Source organism: Calliopsis andreniformis, chromosome 9, assembly GCF_051401765.1.
Source record: "Calliopsis andreniformis isolate RMS-2024a chromosome 9, iyCalAndr_principal, whole genome shotgun sequence".
NCBI lineage: Eukaryota > Metazoa > Arthropoda > Insecta > Hymenoptera > Andrenidae > Calliopsis > Calliopsis andreniformis.
In genome coordinates, this window is record NC_135070.1 from 19,145,034 (window position 1) to 19,164,373 (window position 19,340).

At 45.2% G+C, this 19,340-nt stretch overlaps 1 protein-coding gene across 1 annotated transcript in view; it reads right to left on the minus strand.

Moving 5' to 3' along the window:
• Positions 1-8,460: 8,460 nt before the first annotated feature.
• LOC143183685 (lachesin) overlaps positions 8,461-19,340 on the minus strand; it is a 29,509-nt gene continuing 18,629 nt past the window's right edge. Inside the window, exons 3-4 of the mRNA XM_076385355.1 lie at positions 15,261-15,474; positions 8,461-10,989 (exon numbers count right to left, since the gene is read on the minus strand). Coding sequence (XP_076241470.1) covers positions 10,577-10,989; positions 15,261-15,474 — 627 coding nt within the window. The 3' untranslated portion in view covers positions 8,461-10,576. The remainder of the gene's footprint in view (positions 10,990-15,260; positions 15,475-19,340) is intronic.

Sequence of the window (19,340 nt, forward strand, 5' to 3'; positions counted from 1 at the left end):
CTGGCATTGTCCATATTATATAACGTTTCCAGTTCTATTAGATAATGTACAGATAACAGCGGCCCTTGTTTCCCCATTAATTGTTTAATACGAGCACTTCTAGCTTTTAACTATTCAACTTCCATGAATAATGCTTTTCACCTTGCACAACAATGATTATATTGTAAAGCAGTTAGTTGATATTAAAAATTCAATCAATGCACGTTTGAACAATGGACAGTTCGTATCGTTAAAAGTTTAAAGGATCCAGTTACTTTTCCAGTACAGAATACCCTGTAAGCTACCACATACTCTCTCCCTCCGAAAAGCATTGGTGGAGCTTTCCCAGCAGATTTCCCTGGAACTTTACAAATTTGCTGAGCGAGATTTCTCAACCGAAGAGTAAAAAAATGCTTAAGCAAATCCTGTTTATCGGGATTATATATCTCTTTAATGCGCGAAGATTCGCTGGCAGTGACGCTAATGCAACGATTTCGTGTACCGTGTTTAGCAAATGAAGGATGTGCCGCGCGCTGTGAATCGTACCTTTGTTCGTTCAATATCGAAGTGACTCGAGGCGCGAGGCTTCCGCGAAGGAAACGTGCCGTCACACGGTAGCTACGGAGAAAGAATTTTCAACGTTCGACGTCGGAGCTAAGTCTTTATTAAAAAGCTTCCATTTCCCAGGGAATATTCGCGCAGCTGGGAGCAAACACGATAGCATCACGGCCACGTATAATTTCCCGGATACATTTACAGGGCGACGTTTATTTAAAAGTATCTGCTTCCAGCGAGATTAGTTCGTCCTCGACCGTGTGTATCCGGCCAGGCTCTCTAAAAGCGAAATAAAGTCGATGGCCGCGATAAAGTCGACCTGAAAGCAAACTTCCCTCTTAAATTTTTCTCGCGGTGCCGTCATACGGTGCGAACCGACGATAATGATTGCCGATACCCGCATCGACCGCGATGAAATCGAATTCACCCTTTCCCTCCTCCGCCCCGCGGCTCACGCTACTTTCCCTCATAATTTTTGCGACGCTGAGAATCCAATTTATTCAGCTTTCGCCAGGAACAAAATTATTTTTGTATAGGGCCTGGTATAAGCATTAACAGGCTGGCTATCGATCCTGGTCATCCCATTTTTGTCCTGTGCCTCGGTTTCTAGTCGTTCCATGAAGAGCACACACAAATACTGGCGTTTTTCCCCTGTACACATAATCCTCCTAGGTACCTTCATAGAAGGGCATTTATTTAAGATGAAAGTCGTGGTCGTCCGAAAAGTTTCCCTTTGAAAGGAATTTTTTTTCTCCAAGCTTCGCGAAATGCATCCTGTCCCTGAAGCGAGTCGGTGTACGTGGCTCACGACGTCGTCGCATAAATTTTCGAAACGGAACGGATCTGTGTTTACGTGCAGTAAATAAAACGCGGAATAATAAACATCTTCCCTTACAAGTGCTTGAATAATTTCACGCGCGACCTTAAACTCTTCAGGGGTCATCGCATGTGGGCGTTAGTGAAAGATGCAGCGCCTCGTTAAAAAATTGCGTAGCGTCTTCCACGTGACCATGAAAAATTGAGGAGAGGATGACAAGGAAAAATCTTGTTACGTATCGGCCTACTTTTACCCCTTCTTGGCCTGAAGAAGCTCCCCCTTTTGAGACGAACCGTGGATGGATCAGCTAATAAAACGGAAGGAACTCGAGCGCAACGCGTCCTGCAAGAGAGGTTGTCCGAGATTTGTTCGGAAAACTTTCCGATTAATTATAGTTTATAGGAGGGCACTCGCTTAAGGGCAAATTGCCAGCAGCGGCAAGTTCCCATTTTCAGAGATTTTTTCCCCCTGGGGTGGGCCGCATCCTGCCCGTTATACGTCACTATTCGGTACTTTTGCAACAATGCACGTGGCATGCGCGTGCACGTAGCAGTCACATAAATTTTTTCTTAAAATGCATTTTGCGTCGGCGGGACTACGATGCTATTGTGTATGCATACGTGTATATTTCATGCAGTGGATCATCCGACTGTTTCGTCAAAGTCGTTACATTGCCCGCTGGATATGCGGTATAATCCTAGTGGAAGCGACTCGGAGGTGCCTCGTGTTGTATGCATAACAGCGGGAACTTGTCAGGTAGAGGCGTCAAAACCATTTTATTCTCGACCGCCGGTGAAATCTAATCAGTGTGGAATGAATTTCCCTCGAGCGTAAAAATGTTCCTCGACTGGATCGAGTACGCGTACAGGTTTCGATCCCGCGTGTCGATATTACATTTTCTTTGACCGATATTTTTTTGCTTCGCGTTTACAGAAAGTACAGGATAAAGTTGGCATCCACGGATTGCTACTGGCTTTTACGGGGATGAAAATCTACAAACTCAATTAAAAGTTAACTTTCATTGTTGATTAGTTTAGAAACAACTTAGGAAGTAACCGAGAGTCGGTAAATCTTTAAACAGCAGTCGCGTGTAGGGAGTTGCCTTTTCTAAATTTTATCGTGCAGCAAAATCAATGCCAGGATTTATCTAATGACCTAACGTTTTCAGTGACATCGATACGATAGAAAATTCCATTCTCCGTTCCGTTTTGTCCTCGAAGCTAGTAGAATTAACTGAGAAATATCTCAGACTTTGACTTTTAAAATCGTACTAATTCCCTTTTTTATTTTCTTCATTTCTGTTTCTTATTTATTTCGCATTCCGCTCTGAGCTCTGAATAATAAAAATCAGGAAATATACTTAAAAAAGGTATCGCAAATAACGAAGAATGAAATTTTAAAAGGAATAATAATGAATGAAAAACGGAGTTATGGCATTAGGGAAAAGCACGGGTATTATGGGCCGCTCATATTACAGGACTTTGTACTACAGCACATTATCTGTAATACATTTTTATGAAAATTACCTACACGCAGTGGATCCCGTCCTAGTGTACCCATTAAATTCATAAGCTCGCTTCCATTTAATTTCGCGTCGCAAAGACAACGCGCGAAGCAACAGAGAGCAAAGGAAAACACGCAGTCGCGGAGGAACTAAGGTTATCACAGCTTAAAAGCTAGCGGCGTGCAATTGAAAATTAAGTCACAAGAGTGTCCTCGTAGAAGAACACCGCTCATTTCATAGTCGTTCCCTCCCAGGCAAAGAACGACAAAAGGGAAGAAAACGAATAACCATTAAAAGCGTCCTTTTGACGTTCGCCCGAAGGAAAGCAACCCGACAGTTCACACGCGACATCCTAACACAATCAAATTCCAAGCGTTCTGCGTATAGGCCCCAGTGTAGCCTGTGACATTCATGGGGGGGTGCACGTTCAATATTTAAAGGGCTTTAAATGCATGTTTTACCGCAATTACTTTAGTCGGTGGAGCGCGGCTACGTGCAATTAGATACGTTTGCCCCCGAAATTTCGCCTTCCGTGTCCGACGAATCGGGTGGTCGGCGCGCAGTCGCGCGAATTTGCATTTTTCACGCTTCCACAGTATTTTCACCCGCAGCCACGCTTCCCGATTACCCTATTCCCTTTCCCCCCGCGGCGTAACAACCAAAGGTTCCTGATTTTTAAAATATACGCTTTGGTTGACGATGGAACGCCATGCATTCGGGGATCGGGCTATTTGCATGTCCCTCACGCCGTCTCCCCTCTCTCCTTCGCTCTACCTGTACGCTTCCTCCCTCCACCTGGAACAGAGCCGCAAACAAATTTTTCCGAAACGTCGATCGATGCTCGGGCCTGGTTTAAGTGGATGACGCGGCCGAAGGAGCATCCAAAACGAATTTGTTCTGGCGAGCCGTGGCCAGACGAGCCGCCTCGTTTGTCGCATATAACAATCAGGGCTTATCACGGTTCGTCAGTAAAAGGCTGACGAGGCGTGGGTCAATCCCAGGCTGGTCGATAAGGTCATCGAGCCAGCGGAGCAGAGTCATTTGCCCAACACCAGCCAGGTACGCTGCGGAATTATCCTCGGTGACAAGCGGGCCAGGCTTAGTGGCAGCATTAGGGGTTGGAATTTCTTCCGGAAATTCACGTAAGCTGCAGGGGAGACGCATTTCGAGTGGAATACCAAGAAATATAGCGGACAGTGGCCACGGTCAGTATAGGACTGGCCCAATTCCTGGCGACTCTGATTAAAACTTCGAGCGCTCGTCAAGTGAGATGAATGGGACCTCCTGATCGAATGTTCCTGTTTTTTTTCTGTTACAATTTCCGTGAGTACTCCAAGTGCAAGTGGAAGGAGGTCATTTTTTGACAAAAGAGCTGCACTTCCGGGATAATTGAGTTTTACGAATTAAGTTCGAATGAATTTTCTGTACTCGCTTGCTCGAACGTTGTTATTGTACTTCCTGTTCACTGCTCGAGCTTTCAATTATCTGATTTGCTCGGTGAATTGCTGATTCGAACGCGGTTAATTGGGAAATCGTACTGTGCACCTACTTCTTTTTCAACGGCTGTCAAATTATGCAGGAAACCACGAATTTTGAATACAAATTGACCATTAGACAGAAATATGAGAAGGAGGTTGTTCATAAAAATCTGATTTGGGATATTTTTGCTCTGCGCCGTGTCGTTCATCGATTTAAATAGCATCAATTGCAATATTGTGATACGGACAATTTCATTCTAAAAGAACCATCGAGGAAACCGCAGTCATTCAGCATAAACAGTTTAATAGCACATTCAGTTGCATTATATTGTGGTAAACTGGTAAAATATACAGCTGAATTTAACCATAAACAGACATATACACGAATGGCAACCTTTGAACAAATGTACCAGTAATAATAATCAGTGTTTGAGTGTGCTCTAAAGTTCTGAAGTAAGTTTAATGTAAATGGTGATGTCTTTAACTCGAAAAATAGGAAAATTCAAATTTTAAAGGTAAAAATAGCAGTCAGAGGTTAATTTTTTACTTTCAGATATTAATTAATATTAATATTTCTAAATACTTACGTTTACCCTTTATACTTACTTAAGTGAAGTGGATATACCCGACAGCCAAAGACGAAGTAGCTTCCTTAGTTATTCTGAACTGTTTCCTCGCCACTTAAGATGGTTAAGTAGAAAGACTCGGCGCATAGTCAGACGCAATGAAAGTTTTCTCTACACTAGCCTCTACGCTCTTCGAAGTGAACTTTAGATATACTTTAAACAAATTTAATAAACGTTAAGTAAATATAATCGTAACCATTAGCCACTTTATCCTATGAAACTTTATTTCACAGCATGCAGACCAGATTCAACGAATTTTGAAACTGAACTTTTCCAGCGAACGGGTGCAAACCTCGCACGAAAGTTTCGTCCCACATTTTGAAGTGAAGTTCGAGCGAGGAATCGCCCTCGTTCATCTCACGAATCGCAGCTCGCCCTGCGTGTACTGAAAGAAGGGAGCCAAGTATATTTAGGTAGGTAGATAAATGGATGCGAAGTGAATGACGATCGGCGTGGAGATAAAGTTTTGAATAGCCCTTACCAGAATTGCCGCCTAAGTGCATTAAAACTTGAAGTAGTTACCAACTGGGATTACGATGGAATGTTTCCCACACGTTCTATCCGAGTTTTGATACCAGCAACTTCTAATTCGTTAGATTTATTTGACGATTCTCCATCGATCTACATTCTCGTTCTCAGTTCATTTATTCTCCTTTTTTCGAGGGCCGCGCGTCGAAATGGGAACACGTACGAGCGACGCCGCTTTGAATTGCGCTGAGAAACACGCGAAATCGATGACGCCACGAGATAAAAGATGGGGGTAGGCATTACCAGAATTTCCATTTAATTTTATTGGAAGTTCGGATAGTTTCCACTCGGAATTACGTGGATGTATTTCTACCGCGAAACTGTGGCATCCCTGACCGACGGTCTTCCTCTCTGTTCTGATTTATCACTGTAACGAAATCATTTTGCCTGGACGATTCGTTTTTTTTCGTTAATCGATGGATTCCTTGCGTGTCAACGAGAACGTAAAATGATAGGTGGCAATGGGTCGCGTTACGAAACTAAAATAGAGTGCATCGGAGGCAAAGAGACTCTCTTGGCACTAGCACTAAATATTCCTCTTGCTTCTGGCAGAACTTTGCTTGGCAGCAGGCGTTTGTAACTTACAAGCGTATATCCTTCCTTTTGTGCTCTGCATAGCTGACACCTGATAACAGGATCACGATCGTTCAAACGATATTCCTGTCCAAAGCAGAGCATTGCGGAATGTAATCAGTGCATCGACAAACGCGAACTTGCACGCTCGACTTTGAATTTACCTTCACCAAACCACTCTTGTATCTGAAATTCATGAATTTCATCCTAGGGAAGCTGCGGAATTAAGTCTTACATCTCGGATGCACGCATTGATCATCGCCCAATTGTCTTAGTACCTGATTCCCCTTTCGACGAAATTCTTGTCCCACGTTCCAGTCTATCCAGAAGCATCACTTTCGTTTCCCAAAGTATTCGCAGAGGGTTCCCAACTATTCGCTCAAGTTGGACCCCACTTGCAACGTACTTGATCCCGTCTCTATCCACGAGATGAGAGGGTAAATGATGTACGCGATAGCTGGAGCATAATAGCCTGTCTCTGCTAATTCGAACGCCACAGAGCAAGTTTGTAATGCAGAGAATATTGCCGGGGATGCTGATAGAATCAGACCACGGCGCAACGGTTAACCGTGCGAAGTAATCCCTATCGAAGACACAAATCAGAAACGGTCGGGTTGGGTCTTGCATCGTTGACGAGGCAGCGGGAATAGATTAGAGTCATCTTTCTGGAATAATGACGTCGGTCTGCCCGCCGTTCGTATACGATATTAACGATTCAAATTTAGCACGACCCCGAAGCTCGCGCCGCTGATTGTGGGCCAACGACGGTTCAAGTCCCAAGGAGTCCGTCGAATCGGGTCAACGGGAAATGGTTCCTTGAAAAAAGAACGAAACAAAGTTCCTACAAACGGCTGATACTTTGCGCTTCCACTAGACTCGACCTCCTGCTCCGTCTCGCTGCTTTCTGTCCCAGCCTCGTCTCCAACTCGAATCTTATGCTAATTAAGCACAACTTTGAACGTTTACAAACGTTGACTTTGAATATAATCGAAAAAACCCTCATCGAATTTATCTTAGCGGCAGCGCTCGTTCCCAAGGGAGTAAAGAAGATAGAGCATGAACTATAAGGGATAGCGATGCCGGTTAACATATCGAGCGAGTTTCTATTTCTGTTACATTGAGAAAGTACCCTCCGTGTACTCAATTTACTTTACAGCTGCAGCAACACGGCGCGCGAAAAGTTAGCAGCTAGCAGCGGATTAATCATGGTGTCGCGACCATTTCGAACGCGAGGTTCGTGCTCAGGAAGGATCGAGGTAATCGCAGCTTCGAGCGGCAACTCTTTTCAGACACGTTTACGAAATGCCCTCGAAATTCCGGCTTTGAGTCCTCCGTGGAACGTATTCAGGCGCTCCCAACAAAGTCGAGCACCGTCAAGGTGGTGAGATCTTCACTCAAGCAGGTAGCTCGAGCACTGCGTTTCGAGTTCGGCACTGAAGCACGCGATCGAGTGTGTTTGATGGTGTACGTGGTAAACACAATCGAGCGTCGATTAAAGCCGTCTTCGTGGAAGGGTTGCCTTCCCAGCGGCAACATGAAATTTAGTTTCAACGGTGTTTCGACACTACCTAATATTCGCCCATATTCTCTTCTTTCGTCACCTGACAACCGTTGCGAAACAGCTTTCGAACCAATCTCAAGCAGAGGAAAAACAACGGGGAATTTTTTCCTTGTCGCGATAGGCAAATTATATCGCGAATGGAAGCTACCGACGAATAAATGGAACAGTAATTCCTGAATAGTTCCGTTCTCGATGTAATAATCAATTAGTAGCGATTGAATGAAGCGGTAATGTTAATGTGACAAACAGTGCCATTAGCATGCAGCCATTATCAGAGGTCGAAGCTCAAACTGCGGTACAATAAAATTATTCCCTGAAGAGAGATACGGATGAAAGTGCTTATGTGCCATGAACCCATTGCATTCCCTGGTATTTTACTTCAATAAAGAGGACGGAACGCTCTGTTACACGGGGAACGAAAACAATGTCTATTGTGCCGTAGAAAAGCGTTAAGGAGAGTTCGTTACTTACATTTCCATGCTGGGACCGTTTTATCGGGACGTTGGCGCAGAGTAAGGCAAATTTTATGGAAAAGTCTTGACAGTCCTGCTGAAACGCCACGCTCTACCTTTGTCCATTTGTCTACCTTTGTCACTTAATTTTACCTTCCTCAGGCTTTTATTTAATTCCCTTTCAAACGTAAAAACTCGTACAATTAGATAACAAAGAGTGACTGTATGTAGTAACGAAAAAAACGTGCCAAATGGCTGATACTTTAAACTTAACTTTTAGTTGTAAGTTTTTTTCAAGTATGAAGCAATAAATATCGCAGTGGCTCGTGCGTAAATTAAAAAGGCTTGTGTTTCAAACATGAATAATTGAATAGCATCACCCGCTGATTTCAATGTCGAATAGAATTTATATGAAAACTTTATTCAACGGTAAATGAGATTAACATTGTGCGACGTTCGTAACATATATATATATATATATATGTACATATACATGTAACAGACAGCGACAATATATTCGTCGAACATCACATTAAATTATCCATCGTCCTCTATGTAACTTATCGTAAATCAAATCCGTCGTTATGAGTAATGTACGCTTGGGAAGAAATATAACCATTTGAACTTACTGTTACGACCGGTTAATTCACCCACTATTCATCTCCAATCATTACAGTGATCCTTATTTAACGGCAGCGACGTTTTCGCTCGTCTGCTGCCGTTCACCAAACGTTCGTGCACGCGACACCATCGGTTTATTATTTGTCGAATTGGATTATCCCCGTCGACGATGTGTACAATACGTGAAACAGCTGTCTACTATAGTGGATTAGCTTCGAAACATGCGACAATTCTAACGCTGCGATACATCATGGTCCAAAAAGTCGTTCCCTTGTGCACTCCATCGAAATTCGCCCGAACGCGAGTCTCCCTTCAAACCATCTACGATTACAGTTCATACGATAACGATTCGATCATTGTAGAAAATATATGTACAGTAAAATCGAACGCAATCCAGTGATCGAAATTGAAGTACCATAGCTACTGCGGACGATGCGGTTTTTTGATCACATTACCAAATCAATAATAACTGAAAACAGGGCGCATGTATTTTTGTAAAAAAGAAAAAAAGACAAAGAAAAGAAGTAGGCACACACATGAGAATTGAAAGTTTCGGTGAAGATACGAGATCGCGTGAACTCTGTCTTAGAATAGATTTGACGAAAATACCGAATCGATGAAAATACAGCATCGTCTGAATTAGCTCCTGGCGGGCAACCGAGAATAATAATTTCTACGCGATAGACCGCGACACGATTTTTTTCTTCTCGTGGTCCAGAGACCTCCTAAAAGTCAAACAGGGTAAACGGGAAGCGGCGCTGCGGTTCGACAATTTCCAAAATCCCACTAAGCGCCGGTTCCTTTTACGCGTACACCTGAGCACGGTCATTTTGCGGCCGGTCGGATAGAACTAATTTGGACATTATGAGCAAGGTCATCTGTGCGGAGCAAGGCAATAGAAGATAATGTCGTTAGGCTGTGCTGCATTACGCTGGGATTATCACGATTAATTACGCGCACCTGTACGTGTAGGCCGAACATGGAATATTCTGTTATAACCTCGCGGCGAGTTTGTCGGTTTTAATATGGGGCCCGAGAGGGCTCTGAACCTCGTCGAATCCAACGCCGCCGAATTCGATTTTCCTTCGAAGTTACCGCGACGACGGCTCGTCACCGATAATAAACGGGAGGAGATTTTTTAGCGAACTGCTAACGTTGTCGGAACGAAGTCGTTACAGGGTGAAGCATCGCGGAAAGTTCTGGCCGGGCGGAGCGCGTCCGTTCGCGACAGGATTATCGCCATTAATCGTGCCACTCGTCGCAGACAGATTACACAATTACAGTTCTATTATCGCGAGAGTACACATACGCTTACGTTTACACATATCACAACGGTTAATACAGCGACGTCGCGTGAAGTGGCCAGGTTGAGCAACGAGGGTGCCGAGCAACGCCCAAAACCATCCCCTAACGGCTAACGCTTACGACACAGACATCTTTTCTTCGCCGCACCTCGGCGACTCTGCATTATACACGCGATGGAACGGCTACGTGAGCCCCGTTCCAAGTAGCTACTTGAGCATCCGTGAGACCTTAACGATACGCCACCGTTCGTCTATTTACAGAGATGCAATCGCCCCGACGCGTTACAGAATGTTTGATCGTCGCTGCAACGTATACAGATGGCGACCATGATCCGTCTCGCCCTATCCAAACTCGCCATTCCCGCCTCTTACGCCACGGATAACACGTATCACGACAACGTCTCTCACCTTTCGACGTCGCGCTCAAAGGCTCGGCGAAGTTTCACCTTCGATCCACTTACTCCATTCAGAGCATCCCGACAGGATCAGGTCCTCTTCCTCCATGAATGCCTCCGGGCATCGCACCGCAACTATTCCCTAGTTTAAGGCCGGATCGCGTGGGCGGCGGTGCACGATGGTCAGTTAGTGGTGGTGGAGTGGAGGACCAGTTTGAGCGTGGTGAACATCATCAATAGGGCGCTGCACGCCATGACTGATGGCGAGGATGCGATGCTGTGCTGCATGGCGGCGGGATTATCTCCCTTGAACACGTGCACCAGGACACGGGCCGGCTGCGCGTTACTGGCCTCGCAGGTGTAATTTCCGGAGTGCCGATCGGACGCATGAGGGACCTCCAGCCAGCTCTCGCGGCCCGTCAGATCCGTGCTGACATTGACCCCTTGATCGACGTCGTAGTTGATCATCCGGAAGTTATGGTACCAGAATACGTACGAGGGCGTCTCGGTCGACTTTTTCACCAGGCAATGAAGCTGTAGGGTGCTCCCAGGCCTCACGAACTTCTCCGAGGGTCCGGCTATCTCTGCTCTGGCCTCTGCAAATGGCGGAACGTGACGCGTCAGACGTGACTGGCTTACCATCTCTCGCTCATATTGTTTACTAGGGTTCGAGGCGGTTATGAGGGCCGAGGGATGAGGTATGCATCGCGGCTGGGTAGGGTTTGTACGGGTGTAGCCTACGAAACCTTTCCCTCTCTCTGTCTCGAACTCGGCCACCCTCTGGACGGGACTACTTTCGCGCCAGCCACCACGAGGATGCGTCTTTGAGAATTTTAAGTTAGCTTCTTGTCACGGGCACACCCCTCCTCGTCCCTCCCTCTTCCAGGTTTTCGTTTGCTCGGGCAAGCGAAGCTCGTGAGGCTGCTATAGGATCAGGTGTGGCTGGAACACTGTAAACACGATGCAAAACCTCCGCCATCCCTACGGATACACTTCTCCCTGTCGGCTCGACCCCCCGCAAACCCCGACCTTCCGTTTTCAAGCGCCAGCGAGCTCGCGTGAACGAGGCTGTGTGGATCGAGTTTTTAGCGCTCCTCCGCGCGACACGGGCATGCTCTTTTGAAGCGAGCACGCTCCAAGTGTTCCTCTGCTTGCGTTCGATCGGTTACCCTGTATGTACGAGCGCTGTCGACCCTGTTCGGTTGAATAAAAAACAAATTCGAGCCGGCTCGGGGCCGTGACACGTTCGAAAATTTATTAAAACGTCACAGTCCGAGGATGTCGAAGGTCCCTGTTGATTGTTTGTTTCTCGTTTCTATTTCCGGCGACGCGATTTTCCCCGCACCTGGATTCGACAATTTTAATCGACCGTCCTGCACCGAAACGACTGCGTTTTCGGCACTTGTATAGTCGCGCGGGGTTAACAATTCGTTTTAGACCTCGAGGATTTTTCTTTTGTCCGTTTTCAATGACGTTTAATTACTGGGGTCGAAGAATTATCCGCGATCTATTTCGTAATTTAGTTTCTTAATTAGTTTCGAGGGAGAGGCGAAAGAAATTCTAGCCACCGCCTAGATACCGCCGCGGCAGAAATTGAGAAGCTTATTAAACGCGGCGTGATGTAATCCCTTTTACCTTGTTGGAAGTTTTAAGGACGATGTAGCAATATCGGATGATTAAAATTAGATCCGTCCGCTGAAAAGGTCGACGTACCGTGACTCCCCCGCCTAGTCGGGCGAAAGGCGATATTTACCCTGGAAGAATTCTATATTTCGAGACGTCTAATTATGCCCTAATGAGACGTCATTAGGCGTTGACTTTAAAAACAGTCTTTATTTCGGGGGACAATACCGTGATCGTATCGATCTGGAAGTAGAAGGTAGACTCTTTCCAGCTGGGTGCCTTCGTTAAATGCGTCTTTACCAACTTCTTATTCTTGCCAAGCCGATCTGATAGTCAGAGGAGGGGACTGGCAGGGCGGGCACCAGCGTTTCATTCCCGATCGCGTCGCTCGGCTAATTAGGGAAGAAGTTCTGGGGTCCAGCTTTTCACGGTGATCTTTGATAATAAACGGGGAAACGCGTCGAATGGCAGCGCGAGTACAAATCCAATTAACTCGAATTAATCAGCTAATCGCGTTACCGTCCTCTACGCGCGTGTTGCGACTTTTCTCTGTTTGCGCGCTCCCGCTTACGTTCATATCTCGTTGGAATACGTAACATCAACAGCGATAATTAACAACTTGATTTCCGCGCTGGTAACGCGTATCGATCTATCCAAAATTCCCGATACACACGCTTCGTCGCCACATCGTCGAGTTGTAAAATGTTTAAACTGCGCAGAAGGGTGACAGTCGTTCGCTGTGTGACAGTTTACGTTGAAATTTGCGACAGCGAAATAATTTCAAGATACAAATTGATTTCGGTAGAAATTTGTAGTAACGAAGATATTGAATTGGAGCTTTCGAATCGTTATCTCTCGGACGTTACTGTGGCGTCATTCTGCATTGATGATATCAAAAATTAGTTATGGGTATGAAAGCTTAAACAATGGAGGATGATCCCCGAGTGTCATTGAAACGAAAGCACTTCGGAAATATCATGTCCCCTAGCGACCACGTCGTAAATTCGGTCTTCGAGCGAGCTTAACGCTGTAATTTTGAGAATAGCCAGAATACAGATGAAATCTCTCATAAATCCATAGCTCAGGAAAGTTCAGCTGGCATTGTTCTCATAAATAGAAGGACATCGTAAGGATTTTTCACACCGCGAGTTGAATGTGTAACGAGGCTACAAGGCTCTCGAAGCTGATACAATCAAATTACCTATTCCCAACAGTCTTGAATTACAGTCGAATTGACAACTGGAAATTCATGTCGCATTATCGGAAATTTGATGAATAACACTGTGCTGATTGAACAGTAGATAGGCTGCCGCGTAATTACATTAGTCTGTATTGAAAATAGTGGCGGATTGATATTTTATTTAATCTCTTTACAGATTCAATTAGCATTGACATAAACATAATAAATGATTTTCTCTGAGGGAATTTCAGCAATATTAAACGAGAGATTTTTCCCATAATATAAACTGAGTAATTAGTTTCAGAATTTACTGGATTCACTCCCAAAAAGGTGAAGCTGCTTTTACAGTAAATTTGAGTGAATTCCCAGCAACATCGACGCGTCAACTTTCGAAGCAAACAGATATTTCCAAGCTGTCAGTTATCGACCAATGGAACTTCAATCATTTCTTCGCGGTTCCTCCATTCATCCAGACAATAAGGCTCCTCCCCGAACCAATTCAGCCGCACATTTCCGCGGAGGTTACCACAACGGGGCGCAACTTCGAAAGAGTTCCTCAAAGTGTCAGCCTTTGATACATTCACCTTATTCTCGTCCCAGCCGTTATAAACCGTCGTGCTCGTTTAACATCATATAAAATGCTATAATCGAAACGTCCTGCCGGCGGATCCCCTTATATATCATCCTCAGATCAGAAAAATCTCGGCCCATGAATTTCCGCCGGTTGGAAGAAGGAGCGTAAATATTACACGTCCCAGATTCGGAGAACATAAATATTAAAAGTACCTGAGAAAGGCTCTCGTACGTATCCGTCAGATGTCACGGCAAAAACACCCCGTCCCGGAAACCAGGGCGAAATTAGATAGCGGCTCACACACTCTCGTCGTGGGTGTGCTCGCGCGCCTGCGTCAGACTAGGAGACTTCCAAAAACTGGGAATCTAAATGCAAATACACAAACACGGACTCCGCGGAATCGCCGTCGCCACGGCCCGAAACCAGCCCGTAATTCACGAAACTTCTGGCCCCGAGTTCTGATAAAAAGCATTTTCTCGCTATTGATCGGCCGTCTGCTTAATAAAATCCAGATAAAAGCGCTCGACTGCTCGAGAGCGAAGGGATGGGCCGAGGGAGAGAAAAGGGTGGAGACGGTTCGCTAGGGCGAGTCGTTTTAGGCCGACACGTGGAGGCCGCGTAAATAGGGAGGAAAACGTAAACAGTGAAGATCGTAGTCGAAGGAGAAAAGCAGGGAAGAAGAGGGAAGAAAAGACGATCTAAAGGGGCGCGCGAGTTCTTAAGCTCTTGTCGTCGAGTCGGTGCCTGGAGAAAAAAACTGTTTCCACGAGATTCGCGCTCGGCTTCTTATCAGGAGGCGGGTAGACAAGAGTACGCGAACAATCCCAGCTACGACGATGCTCTTTACGCGTCAAGAAAACCATCACTGCCATTCTCTCTTTGTCACGTGTGTGCATAATGACTCTGAAGAAACGGATACATCTATTGTCTATTGTCTTTGCACACCGTTCAACGTGTCCACGTTTCTATGTAATATTCGTTATTGCAGCTGACGTAATTGCGAGCGGGACGAATGGGAACGGCGAAGGGAAAAGAGCAATAGAAGCACGACGGTTAAGCCAGCTTCGATTTTTACATCGAATATCAAATCGACTGCTCGATAACCGAGTCGAAGTAATATTTTTGCCCTCGTCGGGGCAATGGCGCGCCGTTTTTTGTCCAGGGATAACCGAAAGCTCTTTTTCGATACGATTTATTTCAATTTCATTAACCACTCGGCAAAATAAACTAGAATTTAATTTATTCCCTACGCCACCGTTAACGCCCCACCCCCATCCCCCCTCGGCGTTTCGTGCTGGGTCGGTTCAATCGGAAACAGGAAATTCGCGAGCGCGAGCGAGACGTTAAAGCGTATTAAAAGCGCAACGGGGGAAAAATTGGTTCCACCGCGCGTAGGACGTCGCGATTTAGAGCGATGTATCGGGTATCGGAGCGAAAAGCAACGGACCGCCACGCAAATAGCTTATATCGGTGTTTAATTTCACGCTTACCGACAACTTCGAGGAAGAGGAATATACTGGTGGGTGGATGAGTAGACACTTGGCACTGGTACAATCCGGCGTCCCTCGGTTGAACGTATTTTATTTGAAGAGTCCAATCCTCGCTGTGGTGGAAATGAATCGCCTGGAACCGTTCGTCGTTGGCGTAGGTTGTCAGGCCGACGGTGAGTAACTCCTGAACATTCTTCCGCTTGATCCACGACACCTGTGAGGGAAGCCGGCAAAAAGTCTCGTTAACAACAATCATGTGTCGCCTCTAGCCACAATTAGTCATGAAACTGGGATAAAGGATCCCTGTTTCTCTGCTGACAAGCCTTGCAGTATGCTTTTTCTACTGGATGGTCCAATTAAAGCGTTCCGAGTCCATTTTTCAACAACTATTGGATATAACAACGAGGATTATTTAATACTGTGTTCTTTGTCCGAATTTAAAATGAAAATTTGTGTTTTTATACAATCATCGTGCATATTCGGTAAAACTGAATGGACACTAATTAATTTCTAACGCAACTGGTTAACGATCCAGTGAATCCTTTCATATGGCGTTCCATTTAAAAGAAGAGAGTGGCACCACCCCGCCCCTTTGAGCGTACTTTATGTCATATGAAAGGGTCCACTGGACCATAAAAAATAAAAGAAAATCCTCGTGACTATCTTTAATGACCCGAAGGAAAAATCAACCTATAATTTTTCCTAAGAGCTACTGTATACGTATAATGTATACGTACAATAAATTCTATAATTTAAACAAACGAGAGACCCTTTATCATGGGCAAAATTTTCATCGATTGTTCATCAGTAAAATTGGGAACAGCAGGGAAAATCGTCGATAAAAACGGGAAGTAATTTGGCCGTAATGCCTCTTATTGAGCCCCGTTACTCGCTCGAGATATTAATTGATTGCTCGAAGGTGTGTGCACAATATTTTGTAACTATCGACTCTGGTGCGCACGTAACAAGGATTTCTTCGAAACAAGGTGTTTCATATTGCCTAAGGGGGAACAAATAAGCGCCGTCTGCTCACGACGGTCACCATTCAGGTCCCCGTAATATCAAGCCCCGACTCCTGCCATTGTCTGTCTATTACGGTCAGTAACTACTGTGCGAACGTTACGAGCACTGGTAGTAGGGATCGTTACTCAGTATTTTCTATCCATGAGCAATAACTGTTGTCCATTTCGCAATGGTCATTAACTCCTCGCCCCATCGGCAGCGATCGTCCTTGCTTTGATTCCATCGAAGAAACGATTCCCACCAAATGGTTCAACCCTTTGCCTCTGTCCTATCTGGAACGTCGAAAAGTTCGCGCGAAACTGTACGCCGCGCGGCGACCAGGTTTTGTATTTACCTAACGAACCGATTCTCGGCGTATCGACGGGACGGTCGATTTACACCTTTCCAATGAGCATTTATCCGTTGGTCGAAAAGTTGGAAACGGCGACTACCAAACACGCCGATAGCAGTTGCCAGCTACTGCTGAAAACTGGTAACGGCCTGCAAACACCAGAATACGCATGAGGCTCCAGGTAAATGTAGTACGTCAATAACGATCAGTAATTTTGCCTCTGCTACATCCTCTCCCTCTGCTTCCCTCCATTTTCCTCACTCCCTCTCTATCTCTGTTCCTCTGCTCTCGTTCGTTCGATTCGCCGTAGCTGAGAGTAAGCAAGAAATGCCCACGGTCAGAATAATCCCAGGACTGTGACACAGGATGATTGCAGAGCTCGTGACCGGAATTGATCGCGGCACCTATATCGAACTGTTCTATAGGGACTCCCCGCACAGGTGATCCGTATTTATTCCCAGAGATTATTGCCTTGTATTTACCTTGCTGAGGATTTCCAGTATCTTAATTATGCAGTAGAACCTCTATTACGCGGCCGTTCTAACGTCTGAAAGCTGTTATTCGAAAGTTGTGTTATCTGAATGGAACGTGTCCTTATAGAATATCCCCTCTCTTGTTCAAACTTCTAGAACTGACAAACTAATTCCGGAAGTAGTGAACATGCCCCGAACTTTGGTAGAATTTATGCTATTGAAAAATCTGTGATTGCATTAACCCTTAGCTGTCGGACCAGATGCGACCACGTAAATAACTTTTGATGTCCCTCACTTAGCGTTATAAACTGTAGAATTGAAAGGAGCTGTGAAATTTCTAATTGTCTAACGCGAGAACTTTTAGAAGCATTTGATCATGGGTCTTATCTAAAAGCTTTCAAACTTTCAAATTTTCAAATATTCAAATATTCAAATATTTAAATTTTCAAATATTCAAAATTTCAAATATTCAAATATTCAAATTTTCAAATTTTCAAATTTTCAAATATTCAAATTTTCAAATTTTCAAATATTCAAATTTCCAAATATTCAAGTATTCATATTTTCAAATATTCAAAGTTTCGAATTTCGAAAGTATCAAATATTTAAAACCTTACATTTCTCGTGAAGGCATACGGATAAACCTTTGTTTATATATTCAAAAACAGAATATTGGTACGTTTAGCGTAACGAGTTTCACAGAGTGATCAAGTCACTAAAAAGTAAGTATCACACTTAGGAAGTTATTCTCATAAAAGCATTGCATTTGTGTAGGAAGCGGAAGATATATTTTTTGGCTCTGTACTTCTGCTCGTGTTACATCATCCTCCCTAATTTCTCCTGAAATCCCCCAGCTATCTCGGTGTTTCTTGCCCAACTTCCGCGGCATTTAAAAGCGCGAAAGCCTATTGCAAGAAGTGCTATCAACAGGGATAATCCGCGGAGCATGGTGCGAGATGATGGCAGGTCTCGTAGCCGGAATTGGCCGTGAACCGGGGAAGGAAGTGAGATCGGTCCTTCACGATAGGATCTTACCTCTACGCGTCTTTATGAAGGACGTAAAGTTTAGGCACCTGGTAACGAGGGATATGAGCACCCTCACGGCGAGATTGAATTCTTGATGTTTGTCCTGACGGTGTCTATTAATCTTTCATGGCTGGGTACATCATCGTTATCTCCTGCGGGGATCAGCCAATTACATCTTTATGCTTTTAATCTTCTAATTTATCGTCCGAACGGAGAAAAGAAAGTGGTTCATCGTGGTTCCATTGGAAGATGGGTCCCCTTCCTGGGGACGATATCAAACACTCAACAAGGAATTAAATGGGACGGGGCCGCCTGGCACGTCGACGCGGAACGAAGACTCGACAGGCAGCAGAAAAATTGACCGTGGAATTGGAAAGGGAGAGATTTGTCATGGACGATAAGATCTTCGTCGACCTTAAGCCCAGGGTGTCTCGGGGCGGCGCTCGCTGCAAATGACTCCACTTAGCACGCGTTAGTCCCTTAATGCGTGTTCTTCATTAACACGTGACGCGCGTATTTCATCCTACAGTGATGCTTTACGAGGTCCATTCAGCATCCGAGTCCCGTCGCGATTCGGTCTCCATAGCCGCCCATGCTCCTCCTTTCCTCGCCTCGGGGAAACTTTTCCATGAGACGTCGCCTCAAGACGCCGTCGGTATTTAAAAAGCGCAAGGGGATGCCAACAGCCGTGAATAGCTGGAGCGATTACCCAGGCCATGAACAGCATCGGTCGCGTCCCGTGGAATAATGAGAAGCAACGAATAAACAGGCCGAGGTGGCAGAAGAATAAGGAAGAGAGGAACGAAGAAGCTGTCTAGGCAGCCGTCGGTTCTCACGTACCCCTAGATATTTGGTCGCGAGATTACTAATGCCTCTGCTCATTCGCGCGCGCGCTCCACTCGAAAATGAAGGAAATTGCATAGAACGACCGCCGTAACGAATTTCAATGGGACTCAATCACGTAGGCAAAAGACAATGGTAAAATATTCGCCTCGCGTTTCTGCCTGAAACCTCTGGGCTAACACGCCCTCCCCCAAATCGATTCTACTTGCTGCGTGATTAATGGTATACAAATCTATGAACGATCCAAGAACAGGGGAATGCGTTTCCTAAACATACACACTCCAATTCGCAATTCCACCCGATTCCATCCAATATATCCCCTCTGGAAAGTCGGAACTCAATGCACAGTGGCTTTGACTAAGTTTGACCCGAGCCAAACAACCG